Source organism: Cervus elaphus, chromosome 18, assembly GCF_910594005.1.
Source record: "Cervus elaphus chromosome 18, mCerEla1.1, whole genome shotgun sequence".
Taxonomy (NCBI): domain Eukaryota; kingdom Metazoa; phylum Chordata; class Mammalia; order Artiodactyla; family Cervidae; genus Cervus; species Cervus elaphus.
This window is the reverse complement of record NC_057832.1, coordinates 71,293,975-71,310,323: the sequence shown is the minus strand read 5'-3', so window position 1 is coordinate 71,310,323 and position 16,349 is coordinate 71,293,975. Positions and strand designations below refer to the sequence as shown.

Sequence of the window (16,349 nt, the reverse complement as noted above, 5' to 3'; positions counted from 1 at the left end):
ATTTTTAATAATTGCATGCTATTCTATCATAAATCTGTACTGTAAAATCATTTGCCCAGCATTATAGTTTTCAGCATTTATGTTGTTTTCAGTTTATTAATACTGTAAATATATTCCATCAGTGATTCTCTAAATTTGTTATTATTTATTTGATGAGTATCTAAAAGCAGAATTACAGAATCCACCAAAGGGTAATGTTTTTAAAGCTTTTGAAATATAATGTGAAATTGACTTTCTGAAGGGCCATACTAGTTAACTTTATCAACAGTGTTTGAATGGAGGTGTCTAGTGCCCCAAATCCTGGCTACTAGAGAATATTCTAATTCTAAAAAACTTTAATATGCTTAATGGCTGTACAGAAAATATTTACATACATCAGTTCAGTTCAGTTCAGTTGCTCAGTCGTGTCTGACTCTCTGCAACCCCATGAGGCATGCCAGGCCTCCCTGTCCATCACCAACTCCCGGAGTTTACTCAAACACATGTCCATCGAGTCGGTGATGCCATCCAGCCATCTCATCTACATATATATAAATAATTGTCTGGATGATTATGGTTAAATGTGATTTAAGCAAGATAATATAAATTTCTTGATCTTGATTAAAGAGAAGTCCAGAAGTGGGTATGAAAGCTGGTATGATGGTTTGTAAATATTATCAAAGACCCAGTTTTTTTTCTCTTTGCAATGTGCATTCTCTAGTATGTTGGCTTCTTCCATGGCAATAAGGTAGCTGCTTTGGATTTGTTGTTGTTCAGTTGCTAAGTCATGTCCAATTCTTTGCGACCTCATGGACTGCAGCAAGTCAGGCTTCCCTGTCCTTCATTATGTCCTGGAGTTTTTCAAATTCATGTCCATTGAGTCAGTGATGCTATCTAACTATCTCAACCTCTTCTGCTCTTGCCTTCAATCTTTCCCAGCATCAGGGTCTTTTCCAATGAGTTGCCTCTTCGGATCAGGTGGGCAAAGTGTTGGAGCTTAGCTTCAGCATCAATCTTTCCAATGAATATTCAAGGTTGATTTCATTTAGGATTGACTGGTTTGATCTCTTTGCTGTCCAGGGGACTCTCAAGAGTCCTCTCTAGCACCACAATTCAAAAACATCAATTCTTTGGTGCTCAACCTTCTTTATGGTCCATCTTTCAAAATGGCAACTCACTCCAGTACTCTTGCCTGGAAAATACCATGGACGGAGGAGCGTGGTAGGCTACAGTCCATGGGGCTGCAAAGAGTTGGACACGACTGAGCAACTTCACTTTCACTTTCACTCACATCCATACTTGCCTACTGGAAAAACTGTAGCTTTGACTATACCAACCTTTGCTGGCAAAGTGATGTCTTTCCATTTTAATATGCTGTCTATGTTTGTCATAGCTTTCCTTCCAAGGAGCAAGCATCTTTTAATTTTGTGGCTGCAGTAACTGTCCACAGTGATTTTGGAGCCCAAGAAAATCAAATCTGTCATTGCTTTCACTTTCTCCCCTTCTCTTTGCCATGAAGCGATGGGACTGTATGCCATGATCTTAGTTTTTTGAATGCTGAGTTTTTAGCCAGCTTTTTCACTCTCCTTTCACTCTCATCAAGAGGCTGTTTTTTTCCTCCTCATTTTCTGCCATTATAGTGCTTTAACTTAAGTCATCTAACTACAAGGCAGGAAGTAGAGGAAAGAGATAACTATTGCAGTAACTGTTAACTTTTATCAGAAAGGCATGTTTCCATAAAGTTCAGAGCAGATTTCTACTTATGGCTCAGTAGCCATAATATTGTCACATGGCCTCTTCTACAGTAAAGGGGACTGAGAACTAATGTAGATGGGCTCAGAAAAAGGAGGTTGGGAATAGATGTTAAGTTAGCTGACATTGAGTGTATGTCATGATACCAGCCATTTTACAGAAAAATTTTACTTAAATGTTATAACAAATAGCATGCTATTGTAGCAGTCTTTTATGGTACTCAAATATATGGCTATCTTTGTGAATAAATTTGTATTTTAATATTAATGTAATATCCTATTGTTTCCCTCGTGGTTCAGATGGTAAAGAATCTGCCTGCAATGAAGGGGACCTGGGTTCAATCCCTGGTGGGAAGATCCCCTGGAGAAGGGCAGGGCAAACCACCCCAGTATTATTGCCTGGAGAATTCCACAGACATAGGAACCTGGTGGGCTACAGTCTATAGGGTCACAAAGAGTCGGAAACGACTGAGCATCTGTCACTTTCTGTTGTTTGGAGGTACCATGTATATAGCTTTTTTGTACTTCTCTGTTTCTATTTGGAGGAATTCCTTGAGGATAAATGGCTGAGTTAAAGGATATGCACATTTGAAAGCTGTATTCAAATACCAAAGTTATTTCCAGAATAATTATATGAAGTTACACACCCAGTATCGGGGTTTGTACCGAGTAGCAGCTGGATTTAAATCTTTTAAAATTTTTGACATGGTTATGTGAAAAGTGGCATCTCTTTTTAAAATTTGCATTTCTAAATTATTTGTTAGCATAGAAATTTTGTAATTTTTATTAATTACTTGTGCTTTTTTAACATATAAAGTTTTTATTTTTAGGTAGTAAAATTTAAAGTTTCATTTATTTTTTTAGTTTCAAGTTTTCATGTTGTGCTTAGAATGATCTCTATTTTAAGATTATAAAATATTTACTTATCTTCTGGTACATTTTAATATCTTCTTTAATTCTCAGACACAGTTTCAGTGTATTTTTTTTATAAAAAACAACTTTATTAGAGTATAACTTATGTACACATGTATAACGTGTACAATTTGGTAAGTTTTGATGTTTATGTATACCTTTGAAAACATCCCTACAATCACGATGCTGAAAGTATCCATCACCCCAAAGAGTTTCTTTGTTCTGCTTTGTTAGCCTTTCCCCTCCATCCCCAGGCAACACTTGTTTCCCTTCTGTCACTATGGATAAGTTTGTGTTTTCTAAAATTTTGTAAAGTGGAACTACTCAGTATGTACTCTTTTTTTTTTTCGGTCTGCCCTTTTCACTCCCTTATCACATTATGTGATTTGCAAATATTTCCTCCCAGTCTGTGGTGTATCTTTTCATTCTTTTAACAATGTCTTTGAAAGAGCAGAAATTCTTAATTTTGCTAAAGCCCAACCTATCAGTTTTTTTTCTTTTATGGATCATGATTTTAATGTTATATCTAAAAAATTTTTGACTAACTCAAGGTTACAGATTTTTTCTCATATGTTTTTTTCTAGAAGTTCACTAGTTTCATGTTTTGCATTTAGGGATCTCATCTATTTTGAGTTGATATGTGTGTATGGTGTGAGATAGGGACAAAATTCGTATTTTTGCATTTAAATATCTAATGTGCCAGCACTATTTTTGAAAAGCCTATCCTCTTGCACTGAATAGTCTTTGAAAAGTTGTTCAAAATCCTCTGACTATATATCATAAGACTATATAAATAATTGGAATGTATATATATATTTCTGCTCTGTTTGTTCCATTTATCTATCTTTGTCCATCATTATTTCTATATACCAAACAGTGTCTTGGGGCTTCCCAGGTGGCGCTAGTGGTAAAGAACCCGCCTGCCAGTGTAGGCGATGTAAGAGATTAGGCCTAGTTCAATCCCTGGGTCAGGAAGATCCCCTGGAAGAGGGCAGGGCAACCCACTCCAATATTCTTGCCTGGAGAAATACACAGACAGAGGATCCTGGTAGGCTACTGTCATGGGGCCACAAAAAGTCGGACACGACTGAAGCAACTTAGCACACACAAAGTAGTGTCTTATTTGCTGTTTATAAGTCTAGAAATCAGATAATGTAATTTATCTAACTTTATTTTTTTTCCAAAGTTGTTGTTGAAACTTTGATCAGTTACATTTTCACATGAATCTTAGAATCAGCTTATCAATTTAAAAAATGCCTCTTGGGATTTTGCTTAGAATTGGAATTGACTTAATTCTGTATATCAATTTGGAGAAAAACAACATCTGAACAATATTGAACATGGTAAAATTTGCTCCACTTATCCTAGTTTCTTAAGATGAAAATAGAGACCTTCATTTAGGGCTTATTTTATATTTCTCACTAAGAGTTTTTGTTTTCGATGTACCTATCTTACAAATCTTAAGCAGATTTATCCTTAAGTATTTAATATATTTTTATGCGTTTGCAAATTGTATTTTATTTCAGTTTCAAATTGTTCCTTCCTACTACATAGAAATACAGTTGGTTTTTGTATATTCATTTTGTATCATGCTACATTGTTAAACCATTTATTGGTTCTGCTTGCTTTTTTTTTTTTTTTAAAGATTTAATCAGATTTTCTCCATAGAGGATCATGTCATCTGCAAGTGAAAACACTTTTATTCTTCCTTTCTAATCTGGAGATTCAGTTTACTTTTTGCTTGCTTTTTTTTTAAATCTGGGCTAGAACCTCTGGGATGATGTTGAATAGAAATTGTGAGAGCAAACATTTGGTCTTTAAGCATTAAATATGTTTTATTAATAGCTGTAAATATTTTGTAGGTGTCCTTTACCAGCTTGAGGAAGTTCTCTTTTATACCAGGTTTGCTGTGAGTTTCATTAGGAATAGATATTTAAGTTTTTCAATGCTTTTTTGATATCATTTGAAATATTTTATGTCATTTTTTTCTTTAGTCTGTTAATAGGTGGATTACATTGATTAATTTTTGAATATTAGCCCAACTGTGCATTCTTGAGATAAGTCACATTTGATCATGATGTATTTTCCTTTCAACAGGCTGTTGGATTAATTTGCTAAACTTTAGTTTATAATTTTTACATTTATATTTATAAAGGATATTGATATATAATTTTGCTTCCTTATGAGTTATTAATGTGGAGTTAATGGAATGAATTGGGAAATATTTACCTCTCTTCAATTTTTTTTTGAAGAGTGTGCTGAATTGGTATTATTTATTGCTTAAATATTTGGAAGAATTCACCAGGGAAGTTTTCCAGACCTAGAGTTTTGTGTATGGGAAAGCTTTTAAATTACAAATTCAGTTTCTTCAAAAGATATAGGACTGTTCGTGTTATTTATTTTTTATTGAGTGTACTTTTCTATCTTTCATAAAATATGTGTATTTCATCTGAGTTGTTGAATTTATTGGCATAAGGTTGTTGATAACATTTTCTTATCCTTTTAACATTTGTAGAATCTGGAGTGAAGACAACTCACTCATTACTGATACTGGTAATTTGTGTTTTCTCTCTTTTTTTTCTCCTGATCTGTTGACTAGAGGTGTATCTATTTTATCTCTTTCTGAAAAACCAGCTTTTGGTTTTATTTATTTCATCTTTTTATTTTTTGTTTTCTATTCTTTTTAATTTCTCTGAGTTTCTTCTGCTTACTTTGGGTTTAATTTTCTTTTTTCTAGTTCTTTAAGGTGAAAGCAGAGACCATTCTTTTTAATGTAGTTGGTTAATGCTATAACATTTCTTCTAACTATTGCTTTAGCTGCATCCTACAATTATCAAATATTGTATTTTTAATTTTCATTCTGTATAAAATACTTTCAAATTTCCCATTTTATTTCTTTTTTTTGACCCTAGCGTTATTTAGAAGTATGGTGTATAGTTTTGAAACTTTTGGGGATTTTCCATAGAACTTTTGTTATTCATTTGGAATTCAATTTCACTGTGGTAGGAGAACATACTTTGTGTGACTTGAGTTCTTGTGAATTCATTGAGACTTATTTAGTGCCCCTAAACTAGGACAGTTTTGTGAAGTGAATGTTCTAATTAATAAAAATAAATGAAAAAAATAAAAAAATAAAAAAAGCTGTCCCAATCGAGCATTTGAAAATAATGGTTTTCTGCTATTGTAGGGTGGAATCTTATGAAATGTCAGTTAAGACAAGTTTTCTGATAGTATTTTTAATCTTCTATATCCTTACAGGTTTTCGGTTTACATGTGTCAGTTATTGAGAGTAGACTGTTGAAATCTTCAATTACAATTTGTTTATTTCTCTCTCTCTGTCTTTTTTTTTTTTGCAGATCTGAAATTTTTGCTTCATATATTTTAAAGCTCTGTTTTAGGCACATAAAAGTTTAGGATTATAATGTCTGGATTATTATGAAATAGCCTCTGTTAATAGCCTTTGTTGATATTCTTTGCTCTAAAATCTACTTTTATAATATGAATATAGCTATTCCAACTTTCTTTTGCCTAGTGTTACAATGATATATATATATATTCCCTCTTTCACCTTTAAGTTGTTTACGTCGTTATGTTTAAAGTGGATTTCTTATAGGTAGCATACAATTGAGTCTTGGATTTTTTTTAATGCAATCCAATATTATCTGTCTTTTAAGTGGGGTGGTTAGACCATTTATTTTTAATGTGATTATTGAGATCATTGGTTTTAAATAAATTAGTATTCTGTTGCATACTCAAAGAGGACTCTGCAGATTTCTCGAGTTCTTTCTCTGTAGTGCTATCCTCTCTCTGTCTTGAGAACTTCTGCCACTTTGGCCTTTCCAGATTCCCAACTTTTATCTCCTCAACTCAGAAAGAATGCTGGGTTGCTCTTGGGCTCCCCTTCCATGTGTTGAGGCATGGAAATTTTTCCTAGGTGGTAAACTGGGGCAAACATAGGACTCATTTTGTTTCTTGTTTGTCAGAGATGACTGTTGTTCATTTGCTAATTTCTAATGTCTTGAAAAATGGTTTGGTTATTTTATACCCAGTTTTTAATTGTTTGTGATGAGAGGGTAAATTTGGCCCCAGTTTTCAAGGACTGATTATTTTGGCCACAGTACTTCATGAATGGTGGTATATACTTTCAGCAGTGGGTAAATAATATGTTTGTCTCTTTTTTGTGTAAACAGTGGAAACAGTGACTGACTTTATTTTTCTGGGCTTCAAAATCACTGCAGATGGTGATTGCAGCCATGAAATTAAAAGATGCGTACTCCTTGGAAGGAAAGTTATGACCAACCTAGACAGCATATTAAAAAGCAGAGACATTACTTTGCCAACAAAGGTCCATCTAGTCAAGGCTGTGATTTTTCCAGTGGTCATGTATGGATGTGAGAGTTGGACTATAAAGAAAGCTAAGCGGTGAAGAATTGATGCTTTTGAACTGTGGTGTTGGAGAAGACTCTTGAGAGTCCCTTGGACTGCAAGGAGATCCAACCAGTCCATCCTAAAGGAGATCAGTCCTGGGTGTTCATTGGAAGGACTGATGCTGAAGCTGAAACTCAAATACTTTGGCCACCTGATATGAAGAGCTGACTCATTTGAAAAGACCCTGATGCTGGGAAAGATTGAGGGCAGGAGGAGAAGGGGACGACAGAGGATGAGATGGTTGGATGGCATCACCGACTCAATGGACATGGGTTTGGGTGGACTGCAGGAGTTGGTGATGGACAGGGAGCCTGGCGTGCTGCAGTTCATGGGATTGCGAAGAGTCGGACACGACTGAGCGACTGAACTGAACTTTTTTGTGTGACTGTAATAGCTACTGATAGTCAATACTCAGATCCATTCATTGATTGGACGTTGAAAAATGATGGCTTTCAGGCTTTCTTCAAGCTGGCATATTTATGTACAGAGAATATTTCCCTTATTTACCTTGATTATGTGGTACAGTTCAGTAGGATCATTAGAGTAAATGCTTGATTCCTTGCCTTTGTTAGTGATTTTTAAAATACTGAGTTGATTCTCTAGAATTCTTCAGTAGTGAGCATTTGGCTTTTCTCTTTTGTTTTTAGTGTAAATATGAACACATGCCTTTAAATATATTTGATGTGTTTTACTCCATTGCAATTATTATCTTTTTTGATATTCAAATATTTTTATCTCTGGTCAGTGGTAGTCTCTTTAAGTTGGCTCTTACGTCCTTTTCATACAGCTCTCTAGTCACTGATAGTTTTTTCCTGGCGTGACAGGTATTCTAGGTTCATCTTGTGCATTTCTTGCCTCAGACCTAGAATGAACTAGTAGAAGAAAGGAAATTAAATGATTTTAGCATGTTCTTGGGAGGCAGAAATTTTAGCAATTGGAAGCAACTGTGGAAGTTAGTTAATATAGTCCACACATGGACTTCAGACTCGACTAGTGCCATAGAAAGTTATCATCAACTAAGCTTCCTATTTTAAACAGTAAGTATTTGCCTTGTGGTTTGGTAAGGTGATGTTTTTTCTTTTCTTTGTAGGCTTTGCCAAGCAGTTAGAAGATGATCAGGTGAATGTAATGGGTTTTCACTTCTTAGGAGGGTCCCAAGTTACGCTTCTTGCTTCCAAAACCTCTCGTAAGTAAAGCCATGATATTATTGCTTTTGAAAACTTCTATTAAGAACACTACATTACAGATCATTGCCACATCAAGGATTTCTATAAGGGTGATGTTAGTTATTGAAAACTAAGGGCCATTATATTAGTTATGAAGATAGGGTCCTATTTTATTAGAGATATGTAACTTTGGATTTAGGGATGAGGAGGGTTTGAGAGAGGAATTTAAAGACCTGAAAAATGTTTTTGAGATAGGTATATGGTAACCTAGATTTTAGGAGTTACTAGAAATTGGAGTTAATTTTTTTGTGTGTACATATTCTTATAGCCTCCTTTTGGACATTGGCAAAGATGAAAGTGAATAACTTGTTGAGATTAATCTCACTAGAATGAAAAGTACTAATTATATAGTCAAGTTTGAATTTCAGATAAATATTTGCTTTATTGATTTGTTTGCTTCATATGAGAATAATTGTTGAAACTACTCGATGTACAACTGATTTCTGGTGTATGTAGATAATGAAGCTACTAAACTCACTGGGTTTTATACCCTTTCTTGGAAATAAATTATTAGGAGAGGAAGTTTTAAACAAATTTTAAGTACAATAAGGATATCAGGGGAAATGAATACATATATATTCTATATATATTCATTCATTCATATATATATAAAGTGATGCCCAGAATTCTACATAGAGAATGTCCTTGGAGATGAAAGGCGATAGATATGAAGAAAGTACAGTTTTCCGGGTTTGAGGCAGATGTTGGTGCTCCCTACTGCTCTGTAAGAGTGTTCATCCCCAAAGGAGGAATGAAGTAATTTGTATCCAATATGTGTTTGACATTTTTCTTTTTTATGAAAGGCACACAGTCTTTCATCTCAAAATCTGGATGGATAGAACAACCCTACAAATGCAAGAACTCAGTATTTTTTCTCTAACAATCAGTCAAATGGTGCAGTTATCATATATAGTTGTCATTAGATAGTATTTTATATGCATTTTAAAACCTGCTTGATAATCAGCTGGTCTTGAAGTGTGCTATGTGGTAATTTTAGTTCAATTTGGCATAGAACAGCCAGAGCAGACAAGCGAATGCAGCTTGTTGTCTCAGGTATGCAGTCACATTCTCTGTGGAGCTGAATAGGTTTTTTTACTTCAGAAAGTACAGTAAAGATTCAATGTAATTAGAGTTTATTATATGAGTTCTGAAAAAAACCCGCAAAGCTTTAAAGGTAAAAATATTTAGGAAGAATACAGTAGCAAAACTGAAAATGATTTCCACAGACCTAAATTGAAAATAACACTGGTGATGGATATGTGCATTACCTTGAAGATAGTAATAGCTTTACAGGTATATGAATGTGTCCAAATTCATCAAATTGTAAATATTAAACATGTGTGTTTTTTATATATCAATGATACTTCTATTAAGTTGTTAAAAATAACATATGGGTCACATTTTATGAGAAATATTTTTATAATCAGAATTATAAAATATTTCCACATGGAAGGCAGTTATTTAGACTGATTCAGTACAGTGGTGTTTCAGGAGAAATATGCTGTTGTCTATAATTATGTATTCCTGCCATGCCACTTTCTTAAGATCCAGATCCACATTGTTATTTACTACCTCACACTGCAAACACTACCACCTTCCTCTCTCTCTTCCTTCCTGTTTCTTTTGTCTCGATGCTTTTCTTGATCTTTCTTATATATCTGCTTTTATCTTTTCCTCTACTATATCTATTTGTACCTTGCCTTGTTTCACTTGTTTCTTAAAGTGTTTAAAATATATGTTAAAATTACTGAAGATTGAAGAATAAGATTAACATACAATTGATAAGATACTAGCAGCTTAGAAATAAAAGGAAAACATTTTAGTTCCAATTTTCAGAATACTCTGAAGATCAAATCAAATCAGTTGTTTAGGAGATGCACAGCCTGATGCTGAGTCCAGGAAGAAATTTCTCTTCTCTTCTGTGATATTCTTCTGAATATCACAAAAATAGCTTCTTCAGTAATGTCTCTATAGCTTATGTTTATACTTATAATTACTATACTTATGTAATTATACTTTGAATAACAAATTTCATAGCACTTTAAAAATAGTGATGAAACTCAGCTTACTAAATATAATTCTATAAGAGTCCAAAGCAGTGCAGTCTAAGCTGCAGCTTAGTCCAAGGGTAAATTTAGAGTATCTATTATTAGTAGCGCTACGCGTTTTTAGTCACTGGCGTTTTTGGTAATAATTTGACAATTAAACTCAGTAATTCTGAAGTAAAATGTAGCTGAAAGGAGTTGTGCATTTTGTTTTTAAATAAGCAATATTAGAACATATTAGTATTCTTGCCTGGAGAATTCCATGGAAAGAGAAAACTGGTGGGCTACAGTCCATGGAGTCACAAAGAGTCGGACACCACTGATTAACTAACACTTTCACTTTTCACTTTCAGAACATGTTTAAATATCAATTGAAATGAGTTAGTGGGAGAGGCTGATGATCAGGAAGCAGAAGGGCATCACAAAGCAATGAAGTCCTTTAGAAGGAGAGAGGGGATGGGATACAGAACTTGGAGGGTGAGGAGAGTTGAAAGTTTAGTGACAGGATATAGGTCTAGGGAGACTTTATAAATTTTGTTGATGAAAAGATAGGGGAGCTTTGCTGGTCTTTAAATTTGAAAAAAAGTAGTGTGACACTGGTGTCTTGGAAGATAAGAAAGCAAACTCGTGAAATATAAGCAATGATGAGTTCCCATTAGAAGTCTGAGATTCTGAATTTTGAAGTGAATCCAGTCATCCTTAGACAATTTTGCCCAGCAGTGATTTGTTTTTTGTTGTCCAAACAACTAAAGCCAGGATTGGGATTTTGAAACAGAGAATTGCAGATAAAATATTTTCATGAGAATGATTGTAGTAATGAACTACCAAATGTAAGCTGAGAGAAATAAAGAGAAAAGTGATACAAAGTGAGAAATTAACAAGTTCAATAGATCACACGTCTTGATTAGGTTCAAGAAGTAGTGGGAGTTATAGAGCAAGTAAACCAGAAGCACAAAAACTGGTGGTTATAGAATGAGTGAGGTGTTGATGTCAAGAGTTTAGAGAGACTGCAGATCCTGATGACAGGCTCATCAAACAAGGTGTGACATTGGGGGAGTGGGTTGTAAAGATGGAAAGAAAACCAATGGAGACAAAGATTTCTAGGAAATGAAATGTCTCAGTTGTGGATATTGGAGGAGCCTGTTCAATGTTAGCACAATGAATGAGAAAAAGAAATACATATGAACATATTATTGTGAAATTTTAGAGCACTAAGGATCAGGGGCATATCTCCAAAGATTAGAAAGGAAAAAATAGTCACTCAAGGAAAATCAATCAAGAAGATATTTAACTTTTCAACAAAATTATTAGATACTAGTTTAGTTCAGTTCAGTCACTTGGTCATGTCTGACTCTTTGCGACCCCGTAGACTGCAGCACACCAGGCCTCCCTGTCCATCACCAACTCCCGGAGCTTGCTCAAACTCATGTTCATTGAGTCGGTGATGCTATCCAACCATCTTATCCTCTCTTGTCTCCTTCTCGTCCCACCTTCAATCTTTCCCAGCATCAGGGTCTTTTCCAAAGAGTCAGTTCTTTGCATCAGGTGGCCAAAGTATTGGAGTTTCAGCTTCAGCATCAGTCCTTCTGATGAATATTCAGGACTGATTTCCTTTAAGATTGATTGGTTTGATCTCCTTGCAGTCCAAGGGACTCTCAAGAGTCTTTTCCAACACAACAGTTCAAAAGCATTAATTTTTCAGTGCTCAGCTTTCTTTATGGTCCAACTCTCATATCCATACATGACCACTGGAAAAACCATAGCTTTGACTAGACGGACCTTTGTTGGCAAAGTACTGTCTCTGCTTTTTAATATGCTGTCTAGGTTGGTCATAGCTTTTCTTCCAAAGAACAAGTATCTTTTAATTTCATGGCTGCTGTCACCATCTGCAGTGATTTTAGAGCCTAAGAAAATAAAGTCTCTCACTTTTTCCATTGTTTCCTCATCTATTTGCCATGAAGTGATGGGACCAGATGCCATGATCTTAGTTTTCTGAATGTTGAGCTTTAAGCCAACTTTTTTACTGTCCTCTTTCACTCTCATCAAGAGGCCCTTTAGCTTCTCTTTGCTTTCTTCCACAAGGGTGGTGTCATCTGCGTATCTGAGGTTATTGATATTTATCCCTGCAATCTTGATTCCAGCCTTTGCTTCATCTAGCTTGGCTTTTCACATGATGTACTCTGCATATAAGTAAAGTAAACAGGGTGACAATATACAGCCTTGATGTACTCCTTTCCCAATTTGAAACCTAGAGGACAATGGAAAAATTTTCCCTAAGATCTGAGAGAATTGATTTTCAACTTAGACTTCTGTACCCTGCTAAACTGGTAATTAGCAATGAATGCTGAGTAAATACATCTTCTTAGTGTCACAAGTAGCACTAAGCAATTGCAAATAGCAAATTTATGTTGCCTCTGGTAGGCCTTTGGAATATGGAAAGGATAACTAATAATGCTAAACATTTCAATATCCTGGAAGAGTGTAGCATGCTAGAAAGAGTGATTGAATTGAATAAAGTCAAGTTTAAAAGTCTTTTCTTTTCCATTTTGATTCTTTTGCTTTCACATATAATGAAAGAATTGTAGTCATGTATGTGAATAAGGGTTGAGCCTTGAAAAAGGCTTTCTTTTTGTATCTGTCAAAAGAAATCATATGTGATGTTGAACTGTGTTAAAATATCTTCAGAAAAAAGTGAGAGTTTGCTCTACTCCATCTGGCTGGACTGTACACCTTTGCTCATTTTTCACTTAGCAGATGTCTTTATATCTAATACATCTCATGATTCTTGTGGAGCTCCTGCACTAATTGGAGAAACAAACAGGTAATGTACAGATTATAGAACACTTGATGTGCTTATAGAAGCACACTTTGGCTGCTACTAGATTCCAAAAGAATAAGGTTCCATAAGAGATTTTATTTGTGAAGGATATTTTGGAAAGAATAGGAGATTTTTAGGTGGAGGGCATTCCAGGAAGAAGAAAAGTTATCTTCAGATGCTTGATAAAGTGTGGGATTTTTGTTTTTGTCATTGTTCAGTCGCTCAGTCATGTCTGACTCTTTGTGACCCTATGGACTGCAGTGTGCCAGGCTTCCCTATCCTTCACCATCTTCTGGAGCTTGCTCAAACTCATGTCTTTGAGTCAGTGATGCCAGCTAACCATCCCATCCTCTGTCGTCCTCTTCTCCTCCTGCCTTCAATCTTTCCCAGCATCAGGGTCTTTTCTAATGAGTTGGCTCTTTGTGTCAGGTGGCCAAAGTATTGGAACTTCTGCTTCAACATCAGTGCTTCTAATGAATATTCAGGATTGATTTCCTTTAGGGTTGCTGGTTTGATCTCCTTGCAGTCCAAGGGACTCTCAGGAGTCTTTTCCAATACTACAGTTCAAAAGCATCTGAAAGTTCATGGAGTAGGAACTTTGTGATAGTCCTTTAATGAAGCCTCCAAATTTAAGGACAGGTGTTATGATAAAGCCTCCCCAGATGACATTAGTAATAAAGAGCCTTCCTGCCAATGCAGAAGATGCCTGAGACAAGGGTTCGATCCCTGGGTCGGGAAGACTCCCTGGAGGAGGGTTTGGCAACTCACTGCAGTATTCTTGCCTGGAGAATCCCATGAACAGAGAAGCCTGGCAGGCTACAGGTCATAAGGTCAGAAAGAGTCAGACATGACTGAAGCAACTTAGCACACACACAGGTCATGGTAAAATCTAAACTCACCTGATATGCACCTCCTGCTGCTGTCAGCGCTTTACTGTGTACAGGGATTCATCAGTATAATATTGTATTAAAATTTATCTTAGAATTTCTTAGCAGTATTATTGAGGGACAATGGGAATATTATATAAATCCACTTAGAAAAAAGCCTTTTGAAAATTAAATTTAGAGAAACCATCCATAGTTTGTATTAATACTGAAGAGGTTGTATATTTAGAGTATTACACTAATATCTACTGATATTATTTATATTATTTCTTCCAACTTTTGATTTAAAAGGCATTCATCTGCTTTTCCATTTCACATTTTAAAATTTCCAGGGTAGCATAAACTATATTGATGCTTTGTTTATGATATGAATGCAAACATTATTTATATTGATGAACTTCAGATGTTCTGACATGAATTGAGACTGACGTTATGCATTTTTGTGCCCTGCTTAGTTAAATATATTATTTTCTCCATTTGTAGTAGGGTGAAATGGCAATTGACTGGGTTCCAATCCTTTAAATTTATTTCATTTGGAAGCTGAAATGGTTATTTCCACTGAGCTGCTGTTGCAAGATGCAAAGGAAAAGAGATTAAATTGAATGTTCATTTTGGAAGCTATTTTAATTATCAATATTGTAAGGATGTATTTTAGAATACAACTTTTTTCTTTCATACTATATTGTAAATAGGAATTTTCATTTTTTTGTCCATGAAATGTATACTCTGGAAGATCTCCTGGGCAGTGTTAAGTATCTTGGAGTACTAGTACCAAGAAAATGCTTAATAGTCAAAATAATGCCTTATAAATCTTTGACTCTTTGATTCTTGTTGATTTTTGGTAATCTGAAAAAATTCAACTTGCAGATACCACGTTTATATTTTTAAATCCCCCAGTCTCATGGTAATTTTTAACATTTTGACACATTTTTTCCCCCTGTATGTGCTGATGAATAAGAAAATAATTGAAGTCTGAATTGGAAAGTTATAGAAAATATCAGACCTATTTAAATGTTTATTATTATGAATTTTGCATTTTTCTTCTTTAATGTTATTCATGTATTCACAGCAGGGTACTATCTTAGTCCATTTGGGTTGTTATTTAAAAGAATACCATAGACTGGGTGGCTTTCACATAACAGAAGTTCACTTCTGATAGTTCTGGAGGCTTGGAAGCCCCAGATCAGGGCGCTGGTAGGTCTGGTTTCTGGTGAGGGCCTGCTTCCTGCTTCACAGATGTCTGACTTTTCAGTGCGGCATGTGGCAGAAGGGGTAAGGGTGATTCTGGGGCCTCTTTTTATGAGTGCTAATCTCATTAATGAGGACTCCTTTCCCATGACATTATCTCCTCCCCAAGGTCCAATCTCCAGATATTATCACAGTGGATATCAGGACTAAACATATGCATTTTGGAGCGACACAAGTGTTCAGGCTATAGCAAATGAAGGAGAATTTTATTTATATTAAGTTTTCCAGTGAGCTTTAGATTTTTTAACTTGTTTTATTCTACACTTTTTGTATCAAAATTTTAATTTTTTCAACCAATATATTTTGAATATCTAATTTTTCTTGATCTAAATTTTAAAATATAGGTACTTTTCTGGTGATTCAGTGGTTAAGATTCTGCACTTCCAGTGCAAGGGGTGTGGGTTTTATCCCTGGTGGGGGAACTAAGATCTTATATGTATCGTGGCCAAAAAAATAATAATACGAAGATAAATTACACTTGTATAAATCTTTTCCATATAACATTATAGTTGATCTTCATACTGGCCTTGTGAGCTATGCTTTATTTTCCCCTTTGTGTGGATGAAGAAATTGATGGTTGGATGATTTATTTGTACTGAAGTCATAGATTTAAAAATTTACTACATTTTAAGTTTTGCTCAGGGATAAGATCTGAGAAACTGGAGATTTCCTTTGTAATGTGATGCCCTTAATTGCTTATATATGGCACCACTATGTTGGATAACTATGAGTCTATTTTTGTCCCTTTCCAATTCCTTTTCTGCTTGGCAGCTTTTATAATAAAAACAAAGAAACAATTACAAATTTTATCATGCCTCTCTCCAGCTGAAAATCTTTTGTGTTAATAATAATATTGAAACTTTTACTAACCCTTATAGGTCTCCCTGTATGTTCTGGCCTGGCCTGATATCCAGCTTCATCTCTGGGCACTTTTCCTTACTATGACCTTCTCTCAGTTCTTGGTACATCTCTGACTTTTTCTCCCATAAAGTCTTTGAACTTGCCATTCCCTCTACCTGGGCTGTTCTTTCCATCTTCAGCTCCAAGCTTTATGCACA

At 35.0% G+C, this 16,349-nt stretch overlaps 1 protein-coding gene across 5 annotated transcripts in view; it reads left to right on the top strand.

Annotated features, from left to right (window-relative positions):
• Positions 1-16,349, top strand: part of BBS9 (Bardet-Biedl syndrome 9) — a 446,238-nt gene that overhangs the window by 211,607 nt on the left and 218,282 nt on the right. For 4 of the 5 annotated variants that reach the window (XM_043873465.1, XM_043873464.1, XM_043873467.1 and 1 more), the window contains one exon: positions 8,161-8,256. The exons of the other annotated variant lie outside the window; for it this stretch is intronic. In XM_043873465.1, coding sequence (XP_043729400.1) covers positions 8,161-8,256 — 96 coding nt within the window. The remainder of the gene's footprint in view (positions 1-8,160; positions 8,257-16,349) is intronic. 5 annotated transcript variants of the gene reach the window in all.